Consider the following 17345-nt stretch of genomic DNA (forward strand, 5'->3'; position numbering starts at 1 on the left):
AGTTTAAAAACAAGCTGAGTCACTTACATGTTTCTTCATATTGCCACATATTTATAAATATAGCCACAGACTAGGGGAAGGTTTTCCACAGCATGGTTCTGGAAGATGCCAGGTTACCTCTGCTGAAGCCAAATAACGCTTATGTGATTAAACCATCAGGTAATGATAGCCAGAGTGTTATCTCTGAGGCTAGATAGGAGAGGTTGATGAAGAAAAAAACCCTGTGGGGCTTTGCAACAGGCAGGTTGTGTGTGTCTAAACCGAGCACGACACCAAGATTATGGGCTGGAGTAATAGGCGGGATAGTTTTGTTAATCCCCATATATCCGTTATATATGTTCCTGCGAGAGAGAGGTACAATAAAAGGAGAGGGAGTAAAAGCTCAGCTTTAGCCATCCTGAGTTGGAGTGTATGGTGAGATTATGCCAGGGAGGTCAGGAGAAGGTGTGGGATTTTGGTGTGAAAGAGGCAGAGCTGGAGCAGCACCTAAGTCCCGTTTGCCAGCCTGGAGTCCTGAGGGAGATCAGGCTCAGAGTTTAAATGACTTGGTAACGTTCCTGTTATATTCTTTTTCTCCAAAGAAGAGAGCTTGGTGTCAGCAACAGTTAGACAGGTCCTTGACAACTGGAATGATATCACTTGTTCTGATGAGATACAAATATATTGCAGCACAATAAGGACAGAGGACAGGCAGTGAAAAGGTTAGGAACATTTCAGAAAACGATGACATCTGGATGATGTCAGATAGTTCTCTTTCCTTGTTTACTGTATCATTTGACAGTAACTGAATAATGTGTAATAGACCTAATAGACCTAATGCACTGGCCCAGTTCCATCTTGCACAGTCATAACCTGCTTTTGTACATTCCCCTCTAGCCTCAATTTATTAGTCTTAAGCCTCCTTACGTCAACTTCTGTCTAGAGCACAGTGAGATTTTGCAGTATACCAGACATGACTTACCTGTTTTGTACTATTTAGGAAGTTTTGATTTTTCTGTATTTTGATAGCAATAATTGTGTTTATGTCTTTTTGTAATTGACACCGTTTTGATTCTGGTTTCGTTTTCTGTGTAGAAGTGGCTCTGTATCCAGTGCCTGACACTAACTAACCAAGTTAGCCGCTGAACCAGCCTTTGATTAAGTGACAGACCATCATGCTGAAGTGACCTTTTCCCTAATGGTTAATCTTACTGTGCTACATTGTGATACAGAGGGTAAGGATTATTATACTTAATAAATACTTTCTTGCTCTTGTACAATAGTAATCAAAAAATCCTGAGCAAAGTTGAGTTGGTAGGGAAGAAGAAACCTCTGAATTGTTTCTTCAGATGCTACCATGCTTTTATAACTCATGGAAATAAGTGGAGACATAGAGTCTAGCTGGTGTGCTGACAGAGAAAGGCATATTCTGCTTGGTGAACCTTGTATGCTCTTCTGCAGTCAGTGGGACAGGAGGAAAGAAAGGAACTTTTCTTCTGAGTTCGCTTTTTTTTTTAAAATGAGATGCAGAATTGCCCCATTTGGAATATATTTAACTCTTTGTGAAGCAGCAATAAATGGTAAACTTTCAAACACTTGGAAGGACAGTGTCTCCTAAATATAGACAGTTGGCAAGTGATCAGTTGACTGATTCAGCAGCCTTTCTTTCACTTAACAAAGGTTTTAACACTCAAAGTCATTTGCAGGCCTGGCTGGATTACAGCTGAGTCAGGTGGAGTGCAGTGATAGGTTAACTTGCTGGAAGAGTGTACTACTATTTTTTTGACAATGCATGTATGCAGTCCACAGAAGTTTCATGTATGTTTACCTGTTTTTCTTACAGATAAATCTGTTCGAGACTGTATCCTGAGCATTCACATTACTCAGAAGAGCCAGTGGCTTTATGTGATGTACCTGTGTATTGTGTGCATAAGAGGTTTAGGTCTATATGAAATCTTGGAAAGGTTAGCCTGCCAGGTTCCTGCATGTTTTTTTTATACATGTTTGAAGTGTATAGCCTTATCAAGTTAAAAAACCAGATATGATTTTAAAACCACTGTTTCGCTTCTGGCCTCTCTCTGGTTTTGGATTTCTTTCTGTGAGTTTTTGGCCTTCTAATTCAGCAAGCATAAAAATGGAAATTACCCATTCAATTGAAATAACTGTAGTGCAGAAAACAAACAAAATTTTCCCTTTTTACAAAGATGGACCTAGCTGTCCTTTCTCTTGACTTAGAGATAGTAGCTGTGGTAATTTTTTCACTAGCAAAAGTACTGTAATTCAAGTTTAGCTGAATTACAGATTTTTTTTTTCTTCAAAGTGAATTACTCATTCAGTTTGTGAGGGGTTTATAGGCTGAATTGTATCACTAAGGCATAGTCTACAGTAAGAGATTATATATTTACTTTCCGCCACCCCTCAGGGAAATGTATGCATTTATCTGTTTGTAATATGATGGACCTGTAGAGGCTAATCATAGATAACCTGTGCAGTTGCTGCAACCAGCTTTAAAATGATGCATCTTGGCTATTTTTTACATAAAATTTGTTTTGTATATAAGAGGAAGAAGTGTGGGATAGCTTTGTATAATTCTTTGCTTTCTGCATATTCTGAGAGACTAGCTACATAAACTCATATAAAAACAGTTCCATGCTACTGTGTGGAATTTGTTCCCTCCCTTGAGAATTTGATGCACTAGAACTTCAGCACTGGCAGTCTTAGGAAGGATAAGCAAAGGCAGTGACTTCATTTATTCTTTGGAAGGGTGGCATAACTGTGCATTAAAGCATTCATTCCAGGGATGAGAGAGTGGTGCCGATTGGAGTTCTAGTCTTTCATCTCCAGAGACATGGACTCATATCCTGTTTTAGATCACATGTGAAAATGAGTTAAGTGGTCTAATCTTAGCAGCTATTTGTTCATCTCTCAAAATCATTGCACAGTTCTCAACTGGCAGCTTTTGCGCAGTGGAAGCGGGATTTCTAAGGCTGGGTCTGAAGTCTTTTGGTTGATCTGTTTGGCGAAGTTTGCGCAATGTCAAAGTGTTGAGCCTTTGTTTAAAGAAACAACCAACCAAACCAAACCAAAACAGCCATCAATTTAACGCCCCACCCCGCTGTGTGAGAATTGGGCCAGTTACAATCTCATGGTCTGAAAAGATAATTTATTTACAGATTCTAAATAAAACACAAATTACAGTTGATAGAGAAAATGAACAGATCTAAAGAAATATTTTTTGTTAAGTTTAGGTCCGTATGAAGACTATGAAGTCTGCTTGGCTGAAAATGCTGAGATCTTGTTTCTTGGGAATAGAGCAAGTTAAAGTGTATGATTTACTTGTTATGGAAACAGTTTATATGCCATTTTTATGTTCTATATCTGTCTGCATATAAAATAATTTGAATGTGTCTCTTTACCAAATTGGCTATGGTGGCAGAAACTATTGCTTGAGAAAACTCTCAGGCTTTCTCTTGTTTTTTTTTCCCCCAACCATCTTGTAGAACTTATTTGAGATTTTATTCTTGCTGTCAAATGCCTTGCAACTTTTCTATTAGGTTGGGAATTCCAGTTCTGCTCTGTGTTACAGTGGTGAAAATACAGGTTAATGCCAGTTTTGGTAGCATTAGTTCATGTTTATACTGAGAAAAACAGAAGAGACTGGTGCTAAAATGGAACACTAAATATGAAAATGCTCTCTTTTTGCTGCAGACAGCAATAAGCAGGTGAACTTACTTTCTTGCTTCTTTTTCTCCTTAACTTTGCAGCTTCCAAAGAGGGGAGAGGACTGAGATCTTTATTTATATATTTAATTTCTTTTCTTTTTCCTTTTCGTTCTCTTTTCTCTCTGCTCTCTCTCCTTTCCTGCCAGTAGGGTATTCGATAGTCAGAGCCATGATGTTGCCGTGTGGCTTTTAGGAGTCGGGGCATAATACCAATGTGTGTGAAACTAGTATAGTCTCAATAAATTTCAACAGTTTCAGCACGCTGTAGTATAAGTACTTTGTGGTTCTCCACAAGTGCTTATAATATTGCAGTTTGTCATTTTCTTCTGTGCCAACCAGTGAGGTACAGATTGGTTCTTTGGAGTGTCTTAGGACATTTAAGATAAATTAGCCTTTTGGCACGTGATTATGCACTGCCATTTTCTGTTGTACCTTACAGCATGCTGTCCATTGCTAGAAACCAGACAGTTCACCCTGTCTGCCTCTGAGGTTATTTCTCTTTGCATTTTGCTGCACTGGAGAGTAAGCAAGGATGCTAAACAAGATGTAAAATGACATTCTAAATCTTTCTAGCCCTGCTTAATTACATGTATCCTCCATTGTTAACTGAGTGCTTAATCACTTACCTTTTAAGTTAGCTAGATATTCATTTTAATTCTTTGTACATTTCAATTTTTCAGAGCTTAGATTGCTGCTGTTTGATGATGTTGTGGAAAAAGTAACCTAGTTAGTTGCCATATTAAGTAGTGATTAAAATCTAGCTGCTTCTCTTCCAACCAGATAATAATTACTGATACTGAATTAACATCAGTCTGTAAGAGCAGAATCTACTCTTTGCTTCCATAAATCAGTAGTGGTTGTACAAATGAAGCTTAGGGTATCGAGAGACAAGGAATTCTGCTTAAGAAGTGCAAGGCTTACGGCAGAAAGCAGGAAAAAAACAGCACTAATTCATAGCATTGTTTGGAGCTGAGGCAGCAACCCTGTGGTACAATAGCAGAAGTTACAGCTGGAGCAGTAATCGGACATGTTCTGTCCAACTTGAAAGCTTAAAAGGTGATATAATAGATTGCACTCCAGGCATTGTAAGGTCAGAACATCTCTCTCTGACGCATGAAAATGTCTGTTAGAGATTTATTGTATTGCGAGGACATGGGACTTGCTTTAAAGTGCAGGTTTGGATTTTAATGTTTCCAAAGTGACTACATAGATCCTTTAGGTAGAAAGCATATATGTTAGCAAAAGAAAAGAAGCCAAAATGGAGGAAACTGGAAGGAAGGTGTAAACACTGAATGTGGCTGTCCAACTGACACCCCAGCCTTACCCGTTTTCACTTAGCCCATATTATTAAAATACCACTTTCATCTAGTTCACTTGCTTGTGCGCTCGCTCTCTCTGTCACTCGCACGCACAGAGAGAAACACAAACCCTCCCTCTCTGCAAGTGGGTTAATGGACTAGGGAGCCCTTGGGCAGAGTTCTCTGCCTTAAACGCCTAAACCCGACCAGAGTGCGAGGCTGAGACTATTTCTGAAATTCCCACTGAACCAGCTGGGGGATGGTGTCTGTGTTTTGTGCACGTGCATGCACGTACGTGCACTCGTGTGCATGCCATAGTGCGTCTCCCAAGAGGTATAAGTGGTGTCAAGCTGGGGTGATGCAGGGGGATGCAGTGTGTTGTATTTCCCACTCATCTCTAGGGAGGCTTCTTCTAGAAATTTTTGAGACGTGCAAGAAAATTCCTGAGGTGACAGCGGTGGAGACCTTACTGAATAAGGCTGGCCCGGTTGGCGTCTTTCGTAGGTATTAGAAATACTGTCCTCTTAGGTAAATTTACATTTCTAAAGGAAGGGGAAACTAGACTGTCCTTGTGCCACTATTGTATGTTATTACAGCTTTTGCCTTTCTGACCAAAACTGTTCAAGAAATAAAGTACTCTTAATGCTCTATTTTCACTTTGATTTGAAGGAAAAATTTGAAGGCCTCGAGGGCAAGACTTCCGAGGAGCGGCAGAGGTCACTTGGCTTGTTCAGCTTAGAGAAGGGGAGGCTGAGGGGTGACCTCGTCGCAGCCTACACCTTCCTCAAGGGCGGCAGCGGAGCGGGGGGTGCTGATCTCCTCTCTCCAGTGACCAGCAATAGGACACGAGGACACGGAATGAAGCTCATCGGGGGAAGTTCAGATTAGGAAAAGGTTCTTCAGTGAGAGGGTGGTCGGTCACTGAAACAGGCTCCCCAGGGAAGTGGACCTGGCACCAAGCCTGTCAGAGTTCAAGGAGCATCTGGACGATGCTCTTAGTCATATGGTTTAGTGTTAGGTAGTCCTGTGAGGAGCAGAGAGTTGGACTCTGATCCTTATGGGTCCAACTTGAGATATTTCTATGAAATATGAAGAGCTTTTAGTTCTTCCTTTGAAACTAAAAGAAATACGGTAAACAAATTTTTGCAAGCTTTTCTACAAAATCTAAAATAGATCTGTTTTTCCATGTAGTCAGAATTTGACATGCTCTTATGTGTATTTTCAAGGCTGGATATTAATAAGTATGTCATTAACAGATACGTTCAGAGCATCACAAGTTCTTGAGAAAGCATTTCAAGTCAACTGACTGTCATTTTTAAGAGGAAAGAGAGGCTAAGCTCCGTCCCCAAGAGATCCCAGCAGAATCCATAGCTGCACTAAACAGAACAGGTGACTGGATGTCACCGACACTGTACACAGTTATAGCTGAAAGATCATTTATCTTCAAGTTAAATAGATTTAGCCCTCACAACAGGCTACCATCCATGATGATCCAGAGAAGCTAAGGAGTGGCATGCTTTCTAATTCAAATATGCCTTTTTTTTGGAAGAGTAACACGCCATTGTATTTGTTTTGAGGACCCCTTAACACGTTTCTGCATGTTCAGAAACTAACCCATTTTTGTGATAATTTGATGTGAGTTAGATCGATAGGTGATAGACAGAAGAGCATGTTGTGTGCACTGAGAGTTAGAAACCACTGCTATAATAAGAAAAATAACCAAAAGTGCATAAGCATAGATAACAGGCAGGGCAAGGGAATTTTCTTGCACTTTCTGCATCTTTACAGAATACTTGGCTATCCCTGTGCGTTAACACTGAGTACTGTTTTGAACAAGATTATGGTCTGGCACTTTTACATTAGAAGTAGCTTGCTGGAAATCATGGAACTTTATTTGAAATGGTTGGTGAGTGAGACAGGATCAAGGCCAGGGAGTGGAAACCATAAAAAAAATGAAAAAGAGAAAAGTGGGAAGTAGGATGATAATATGAAAGATATTATTTACTAAATGCAGAAGTGTCCTATTTGGTACCTGGTTCTGTCAAGAATCTAAATAAACTTGAAAACTTGACTTCAGTGTTGGAAACTTTCTCCTTCCCCTATGCTTACATTCTCTGTCTGCAATTTTTAGTTACTATTGTTAGAGAGATATTAATTTCAGGGGCCCAGCTTTACATAATTGCAAATGTTTCTGAGGGCATTTAATTAACGTAAATCAACATGCATGAAGTTTAAAATAGCTCAAACCCACTGAGCTTTAGTAACTAGGTCTTTTTCCTGCCAAGCCCTTATAAAAACACCTATATAGACTTGATAGTTGTACTGGAAGGCCAGAGAACAGTGTAAATCAGGGGAACCAAATGTCAGTTGGAAATAGTGGGGTGTCTCCAGTCACAGAGAGATGGGTTTTCCCCTCCCTCTCCTCTTTGGTGCTCGTAGCTTCTGCTGCTGAATGGTCTGTGAGAAGAAAGGTTTTTCTATTCATTGTGAAGAACCCCATGCTGAGCTACAATGTTCTTTCTATTTTTGACAGGGTGGTCTGTCATCCAGCACCTAATACTAAAGCTGTCTAGTATTTATATTTTAAAACACATCTCTTATAAGTGCATCTTTTGAAGTGTCCCTGGAGGAAAGAATCAAGAAGTCTGATTTTAGCTCTTTATCGTCTGCTGTTTAGTTACAGAGATTAGTGCCAAATCCTTGAATTGGACTTGCTAGAAGTGGGGAGGAAAAGGAAGACACACAGTATCAGTGCGATGTGTTCTTTTTAGCTGATGATAGTCCGTAAGGTAAATGTGCTCAGTAAGTGAGGTGTGGTATCTTTTTTGCCCCTGTCCTCAGGCCCGCATAGCTGCTGTACCAGCAAACCAGTAGAAGGGTGGGAATGGAGCTGGGTGTAATTAGTTCTGGTTCTGCAGTGCCGGTAATGAGGAGAACTGGAGCAAACATGCAAAAGAGGTGGGGATGGAAAACAGGATCCCTCTCTGTTTGTACACGACTTCTATGTGGAGCGTTAATTCCTAAGCAGGTATTCCTCACATTTAAATTCTTATAAACTTATGTAGAAGTAGTGCTCTTATATTCCATGTTATTAAATACGAGGATATGCAGATACTCTGTCCTACTGAACATAACCAGCATGCCTACATGAATATGCATGTGCACACACCAACCTCCGACATGTAAAGTGTCCGAAGTTCATACCTGTGGGCACTTCTGCGTCTGTAATTTAAGAGTCTTACCTTTTGATGGTAAAATAAAACTGTGCTCCACAGAGGTTACTGTAGCCTCATCCCATCACAGACATTTAAATTTAGTTTCTTTTCTTTGTAGAAATGTCTAAATCCTCAAAACCATAAAATGTAGGAATATTTTAAAATAGTGAAAGGCATATAGGAGTGAAAAGTCAATACTTCTGGTAGTTTGGAGTTGGGGCCTTGGCTAAATTGTAATTTATACGGCAAAGTTTGAAAAAAGGGCAAAGTCTCTTTACTGAGACCAATAACAAGAAATCGAGTAAGTAGCACTAGCACAGCTCAGCATTGTGTGGCAAGACCAAAGATATTTTGGAGGAAATAGGAGAAACATGCTAATACTGTTCCAAAAAGCTGCTAAGCTTCATGCTCTTTCTACAGCTTTAATTTGTGGTTCAGTTTGAGCTGTAATTGGTATTAATGTCAGATATGTGGTATTTGGAGAATCAGTTGCACTTACATAACATTAAAAAAGGCACTTTTGTGTCTGGGAACAATAGTATTTCGTATTTGCGAACAATACTATACTGCTATGTTTGCTTTGGACAGAATTTCTGAAATGTCTTGCCTTTTTTCTTTTTTTCCCTCCTTGCCTTTCAGAATGTTTATGCTGAGTCTCTGCTAGTTTAATTTTCAGGTACTGACTGTCATGTTATTGGTATCATTTAGCCATGACGGATGAAGGCAGTGCTTAAACAGGGATGATACCTGTCTTCTGTGTCCTGCTATTTGCAAAGTTATTGTAATTTTTTCCGGGAGTTATATATTAATTAAGAGATTTTGTCATTTAAATATTTTCCACTACATTGTCTGAATGTTGTTTTTTATGCTGAAGCATTCCTGAAAAGAGGATTCCATTAATGAGGAGCAGTGAGGTGTAGATTTCATTTAACTGTGTTACAAACTTTTCCCATGTCGTGCATTTTTAAATGGTGTTTTGAGTTTCCTCTTATTGTTAAGCACAGCTATCACTTTGTATCTCATTTCACAGACTAAATGTCAGCAGAGCAAAACCTGCACTTTTTCTTGCTAATGTTAACTTAAGCATGTTGCACAGCCCAAATGCTTCACAATATACCCTTTATAACAAACCAGGTATTTTATGTCATGGTCTTGTTAAAACATGTATATATGCTGCTATCTATATATCTTGTATACTATTTTTAAAGAAAAAAATTAAATACAAATTAAACTTTCTATTGTGATGCTAATTGTGACGCTAATTGTGACATAACCATAATTATTAGCATCCTGGTGCCCCAAATTGACAGAAGTCATTACAATGTATTTGTAAGGCCGGTTTTAAAATCACAGGAATGCAATATTCATGTGACTTCAGCAAGTGGACATGGATCTCCTCTGATAGCCATAACAGCCTGTCTTTGTAAGTGGACCTCATTCTCAAAATTTGCTTCTCATATACTGCTGTTGACTCAAATCACAAAGCCTCTGGGGTGGGTCCTTGTATAAAATTAAACAGCTTACTAATCTGTTTGAGTAATCATGTAGTGGAATATCTCAAATCTCTTTTAAGTCAGTATGTTCTTTTAAGACGTGACATGCTTTTTTATTCAGGAGTGTCAAATATATGTTGGTATTTATACATATGAACTCCATCTAGGGCCAGAGATTAAATGTCCAAATACATATAATACAATACAATAATACAATACAAATATGTATGCGTATAAATATGTTGCCATTATACCTTATTCTCTTTGACTGATCCTGAGAAAAAAATACTGTTCTACTTAGCTGGTAAAAGAAAGGAAAGAATTATGCCATGTTTATTTTTAACAGACTTTCCTAATTCCATTAATGCTGAGCAGATATCTTTTCAATAGCAATACAAGGCCAGCACACGCATCCCGTATAAGGGAAAGCAAGCTACACATGGTTATTCCTCTTTTTCTTTCAGTGCAAAATGCTTATATTACATAAAATGCTGTGTAATGGTCCTTTGACCTGCTGAGATTTATGCAATTAACTAAGCAGAAATAATAAGCTAAAGAAATGTCAGACTGAGAAGAGAGAGTGACCTTACACTGCAAAGCCATGAAATCATCACCAGTTTCTAATGTTACCACTGTTCCTGTGCTGACAAGTGTTTAACTGGATGCTTGTCCGTACCTCCAAGGGTGATAAATCCCTTTTTTTAACACCTTGAACACCTTGCGAATACAGAGGAATTTTAGCTCCTATGTTGCAGCATTTTCATAGCTGGAAACACTGGAATTGTCTTATTGACACATACTAAACTCTATGTGATGGAGTATATTGTGTTGCTACTCACTGAGGTAGGGTTTAATTACAAGCAAATTCTGAATGCCCTACCGGTATTCTCGGACTTGACCAGCAGAGGAGTGTGGGTCTGGCTGTTGTGATCAGACTTGTGCATCAGATATTTTGGCTTGCATAGGTCCCTTTTAGGTTTGGGGTTTTTTGGTAGTTTTTTATTGTTGGTTGGTTCCCCCTCCCCCCACCCCCCTGAGATTTAAGGACTTCTCTTTGTGCAAGAGGTGATCTAGAAGGGATGTTGTGCTTTCGGATTTTTTTACTTTCAGAATCACTTCAAGCACGTTTAGAGCTCCGTGATTTGGTGGAAGTACGGTATTAGCCTGAGAGGAAGCAGATTGGTCTTTGCTAGCTTACATGTCTCTCCTTACCTTTGGACCCTTTGTTCTTAACTACAGCAGACACAGAAATCAATGGATGCTGCTTTTCCTAACAGTATACTCTTCAATTGAAAACCAAGAGCTTATCTAGCTTATCTGTTGAGGAAAATCAAGCAAGTTCCTATGTGGGGGAGGATAGAGTTATCAGTGTTTTCCATAGATTAAAAATACATCATAGTGTGTTAAATATAAAACTAGAAGATATTGTTGATCTGTCAGTTGAAAGGTAAAGTTGAAATGTTAATGTGATTTATTTTGTTTGTTGTTACCATTTTTTTTCCTAAAATATTTATTGTCTTTTGAATTTGCTAGGGCAACAGGTTTGACAGAGATGATGAATTGCCCATTTTGGTGTTAACTGAGAGGATTCAACAAAACTATCATTGAAGAGGATGTCTTGCTTAATCAGTCATTAGTGTCTCTTCATATGTGAATTTGTCAATTTATATCTACTGTTTCCTCCTGCTTAATAAAATTTGAAATAATACATTGTGAGAACCTTAATCAAAATGGATGAAATTGAGCCAAACCTTAAACAAAAAAAATCTCTTCTAGGTGCTTTCCTTGTTCTCATATTCTCTTAATGCTTACCAAATCTGTTAACAGAAACGAATGGCATAAGATATCTTTAAAGAAATTGTTTTATCGCTTTGTAACATAAACAGTGCTTCAATTTACTTTGTAATTACACTTTAAATGATTTTGTCTATTATTTTCCATACTTCTAAAGCAATAGTTGATATACTCATCCTGAAGATCATCTTTAATACTGTATACTCTCTATTTGTATGGTTCTGTATATAACATATCTTTTATGAGATGAAATTGAACTACTGTGCCAGGTAAAGTCTGTCTGTGCAATCAATAGGCTATTTACTATTACAGAAACTCTCACCTCTGTTCAAGGTGGGTTTTTTTTGGTAGCTACAGTGACAACCTGGCTATAGCTCTATATGAGAAAGATGTGTTTATTGTATTGTCGTTCTTGACAGATCTTGGCTGTGCTGGAACATTACTGTGATGACCAGCATAATTAACATAATTTGTTCCTTTTTTTTCTGTACCAATTGTCCTAGTGCGTTAAATTTAAAACATGGCTCAGGTACACATACATTCTACGTCAAGACAAAATAATGTGAAATGGAGCTGTGGTTCAGAGGGGCAATAATAATCATCACCGTAAGTATTGTTTGCAGTACCATTATCTGTATGTCAGTTCAGGGTGTCATTGGCACTATACAAGAGTAATAAGGCAGGAGTCTTACCCAAAATATGTAACCTCTAGGTTCTTACTTTTTGGGGAATCTTTGTAATGGGCACTGTGGTGCTCTGTGGGACTTTAACTATTGCCGTGCTGAACTCTGAAGTGCAAGAAGGAATGGGAAATGCAAATTTGAGCGTATTCCCTCCTATAGATCTTTCCCACCTTGCCCCAGGCATAGGAGGTAATAATCATTCCGCCTCCTGATAACTTTTTGCTTCCTCTGGAGGATATTTTTCGAAGTGATTGTTATTTCTTTCAGTTCTTTTACTATTTTTCCATTGTCAATTGCGCTGGACAAATACAAGGATTAGATTCAGTGTCTTCCTTGATGCACTATGTTTTTATAGAAACACATTTAAGAAATAAGTCCCTGCTCAAACTTGTTCTTTTCCTGAAAAATCTTATCTCCTTAGCAGTATTTTAAATGTTTTCCCTGAAACACAAACACTCCATTTGTTTCCTACCCTTTTCTCATTGAATGTTAAAAGGAGAAATTTTTCAATAAATTAGGACTAGTGTTGCATTTCTTCACATAGGAATATTTGTGGATTTTTTGTTTTTACAGGAGTGTATTTTACCTGTTCTATCTCATTAGCAGGAAAACTAACATCAGCACAGCAAAAATGAATGTTTTAGATTGCTACTGTATATTGCCTTTCAGCACACTTTAATTAAAGTGGCGTTTGTTTGTCCTATAATATCACCATTCCCTAATCAATGTACTGAGCAAGCACCATGGTGACAAGATAAGTTGCTTTGTTTTGTTCCATATGTCTGTGTTCCAAATTTTCCATAGTTTTAATTGGTTCCCTGCAGAATAACATTTACAAGCATATGGTATGGAAAATGCTGACTGCATTTGTTATCATATATTTTAGTACACTGGTGGCACTTGATCACTAAGCCTTTAAATGTGATTATGAGGTTATTTAATGCAGTCGATAGCATGCTTAAAACACAGCAAAAATCTGCAGCGAGCCAAACAGTATCAAGGAAATATGTTTGAATGCCTTCTTAATGCTTCAAGGATAGATGGGGAAGTCTGATTCAGAAAAGGTTTTGGGTAATGTTTATGCTGAAACATACTTTGTCACCTAAGAGCAATTTGGAAAGGTCTGTTGGAGGCTGCTTGCCATCACAAGAGGAATGTGCGTAGGAATGTGGAATGCAGAGAAGGCAAAATACATGATACGTTGAAGATCATTGACTTCCGAAGAAATGCACTGTCATTAGCTGATGAAATGGAATCCAGGATCAGCCCTTAAATCTCATGTGTCTGACTTTGGAGACATCAGCATTACATTTTTACACCGATTCTGCTCTGGCAGAAGGCAGCAAATCCAAAAGAGAATACAATTGACTGAGAAGACCCCAGTCATCTCAGCATGTGTGAAGGTCTTGAGTTCAACAGTATTGACATAGGTGTTGGGTTATGCCTTTTTGAGTGTGCTGGAGGGGAAGGTGTGTCATGGTGGAGAACAGCTGATTTGGATTTCTTGCTGAGACAAATCGACCAAGGTGGTTTCAGACTGCTTCAAGAAGTGATCAGTGCGTCATTGTATTCATGACCTCTTTGTATTTTATGAGCAGACTGGAAACTCAGACACAGCCCAAACAATGAGAGAAAGAGGATCACTCCATACATGGAGACTTCTGATGTATGGATTACATCCTTTGTGTATGGATTCAAGAGGTACCATATCCCTTCTGTTCCTAGCCTGAATCCAGCCTAACTTACCAAATAAATTACTTCCAAATTTCTACTGTTTTAGTGTTGTCCATGTAAAAAAGAGCATTAGACATTAAAGCAACACGAGTTCTATGTTTATTAGTGACTAGACATATGCTGAAGAACATATGAATGTTAAAAGTAATACAAGAATGTGATTATGCATTTTCTCTTGCTCATACGCAATACGAGTATGGCTCTGATACTAGTATTATGGTGAGGGCAATTCAGGGATCTAAACAGTATAGACATAACCAATTACTGTATGAGTAAAAAGGCAGTGCCTTCTCATAACGGAGCATATGTTTCTATTCTCGTAACATCTTAAATCAAAAAATAGATTGTTTTTGTAAAATCAAATTTCATTCTGAGTGCTCATTTCTTAGTGCACTGTCATTTCACTAACAAGCACAGTGTTGCAAGATAATTTTTAATCTGTGCTCAGCTTCTGCAGCAAATCAACCCAACATCTATCTCTCACAAAGGCACTTGGACGTAAACATGTTACAAAAATAGAATTCCATCATGGAAAAAGAAGCTGCCAATATTAAGAAAGGGCTTTTGGGAAAATTCTTTTGGGGAATGGTGTTTGCAGCAGGCATAAAGGACAGCAGAGGAGTACTTGTTAATTCGTTTCTGATTTTCAGTGTGGAAAAAGAAATACTGATTAAAATAATACTGAAGTAAAAAAAAAAACCAACATGCATCTTTTCTGAGGCAGTCTTACCAGAGAGTGGGTAAAAAGCCAAAGACATTTTAGAATTATGGTATGATAAAAACCTGTTGAACAAGAAAGGCAAAACTGAAAGTGAATTTGGCCTCCTGATCATCTCTTCCAGCTACAATTTTCTCTCTCAACTGAAGGTGTGTAATACCTTTTAGGATAAGCTACTGATGGGAAGACGGTGTCTATGATTTTATTGTTAGCATGGACTACTTGTTTGTCTTGAATCACTTAAAGTATAGTTCATGATGAAGAGGAGACAGAAGTTTACACAGAAGATCTGAAACAAAATGAAAATGTGAAAATGTAGCTGTGCATAATGTTTGTATTTGAGTGCAATATAGTCACAAATACTATGTATAGCACATCGATAAAAATTTAGAAGAGACGTTGAGATTGCAAGATGATAGAATCAAAAAAAAAAAAGGAAAGAAAGAAAATTGTCCTTATAGACACAGAAAATTCACTTTCATTATATGATCACTAATGGTATTTCTACTGGGCTGTTGGCTCAATTCAGGGTATGGCCTCCTGTTCAGCTTGGTGCATATCACCTAAGGGCTACACTGACTTAAGAAACATGAAGCTCAACTCCAAAGGCTCCTGTACAGCACAGTGTTCAAGTGCCTCCTAACTCCTGGTAAATTTATTCTCAGTTGCAAAGTTGCTTCCACCATTTTAGAGAAGAAGCTAAGCTTCTCAGACACTCTGAGATCAGATGTTAAGTCTGTGACAGAGGCAGGTGAATGAACTGCATTATTTGAGTTGAATTCCCTTGCATTCAGCAAAAAAAATCACCTTTTTCCTCCAATACACTTCCTCTTTGCTTTCTCTAGTTCATTCAACTTCTGCAGTGTGTGATGTAGGGGATTATTGGTGCTGGTCACATCCTGACACACCACAGAACTGATGCAATTAATATGACAGGGGCACTCTGCTCCTCAGGTAAACATGCTCCCTACTTTTAACTCATTTGTTTTTAATATCTCAAGGGACACCTTCATCCTGTAGTAAGCCAAACAATTCCTAAAGGAGATGAATACTATCAAGTCCTGTAAACTGATAGGCATCGCAGTCTTGCCTTCGCATGTTAGGTGGCAAGTGGGGAAGGAGAGGGAAGAGGAGTGTAACTTGAGCTGGAAATTCAAAGATACGCTGTGACTGGCTTTAGACACTAAAGATAATCTGGAATAGGAATATAACTTGTTCTTTTGCAGAGCTGAATTACTGTATGCTGTGTTGCTGATACTCAGTAATTAGGTGAGAGCACTAATCTTCCATAGAACACATTAATTTGAACAACAGATGAGTTAATGCAGCATAAAAGGAAAACTTTGATTTTTACTTTAGTAACATTGATGACAGAGAATCCTATTGACAGGTTGTTGAAGTACTGCTGATTCAAGCTTAAATAATCATCCTGCTGGGAACATTTTCCTTTTTCAGCCATACGAGAGTATATCCTGTTTTGTCTTGGCAGGAAGAGCAATGTGATATCTTTACTGAGCCTAAGGTCATTTAAATAAGTTTTTCCCCTCGCTTTGTTAATCTTGTATCATAAAAACTTAGGTTTATTTAATTCCCTAAGACAAATGATATTTAATATCTGTCTGACTTAATGGAAGTTTTATCTTGACGTAACAGCAAAATTGGGATCAAAACATGTGGTGCCAAAGTCATGCTTCCAAAATGTGTGTGAACATGGGCATGTATGTGTACTCCATGTATGACCCTTTCTGAAAACCAGATACTATTGAGTATTCTGTATACTTACACCCCATGATCCAGTAGAAGTGGTGTCTCAAAAGTTGGCCCTAAAGGCAACAATTTGGAGAAGCAAGAGTGTGAACATGTAAAGCTTATAAATTGTTGTGGAAAATCAATGCCAAACCAATTGATGGAGTAAATCTAATTTTAAAAGGACCCAACAAGATTTTGATTGATGTTTTTAATTCTGTGGTGCTTCTTTTGATATTTAAATGACATCTCTGCATTATTTGATTACTCCAACTATTCTTTTTCAAATGAAAATTGCATGTAGAAATCATTGCTCATTTTTATTTTTTGCAATGTGGATAAATAGATGTGGTAAGTTAGAGGGAAGGTATTTTAAGAACAGGCAGAGCAGACTTGCATGCAGTTATATTCTGTAAAATTAATTAGAAGTGAAAAAAGAGTAGATGTTTGCAGTTGGTAGGAATTCTTTCTTGAACAGTATGAAGATTGTCTGTCTGCAGAATGCCAAATCAGAGCCTGTTGTTAATGCAGAAATATTGAACTGAATTCTCAGCAGCAATAACTGACCGTGCCAATTCTTGATTAGTAATGACTGGAAAAGAGAGCTCCTGTCTTGTGAAAATTCCAGGAATAATCTAGGACAGGACTTCCTTGCCTGGCTGGCATGCCAGATAGTTAACCTGCCTCATTTCCATTATTAATTTTGAAGGATCAGTGTGCTTCTATGGAACAGTGCGATTTTGGGAAATGGCAGTTTTAAATAAAACTCTCTTTAGCAAGCTCTTGAGTCTTACATATGGCTTTTAAAGTATTAACTTCAGAAGACCAATAATGCTTGTTCAACAAGGCTATGTTCAACCTCCTCTGGGAAATGCAGTCACCATCAGAGGGGGGAGTGCCGGTAAGACCCGGTAAAATATGTATATCAGTAAGGCCCCAGGTAAGTTCTATATGCATGACAAC

The 17345-nt window shown here is 38.2% G+C and overlaps 1 protein-coding gene across 1 annotated transcript in view; it reads left to right on the plus strand.

Annotated features, from left to right (window-relative positions):
- Positions 1-92: 92 nt before the first annotated feature.
- PRUNE (prune exopolyphosphatase) overlaps positions 93-17345 on the plus strand; it is a gene marked incomplete at its 3' end in the record, with an annotated part of 35318 nt that continues 18065 nt past the window's right edge. Inside the window, exons 1-2 of the mRNA XM_009572811.1 lie at positions 93-159; positions 1823-1943. Coding sequence (XP_009571106.1) covers positions 93-159; positions 1823-1943 — 188 coding nt within the window. The remainder of the gene's footprint in view (positions 160-1822; positions 1944-17345) is intronic.

The sequence above is a fragment of the Fulmarus glacialis genome, unplaced genomic scaffold (assembly GCF_000690835.1).
Source record: "Fulmarus glacialis isolate BGI_N327 unplaced genomic scaffold, ASM69083v1 scaffold2262, whole genome shotgun sequence".
NCBI classification, from domain to species: Eukaryota; Metazoa; Chordata; class Aves; order Procellariiformes; family Procellariidae; genus Fulmarus; species Fulmarus glacialis.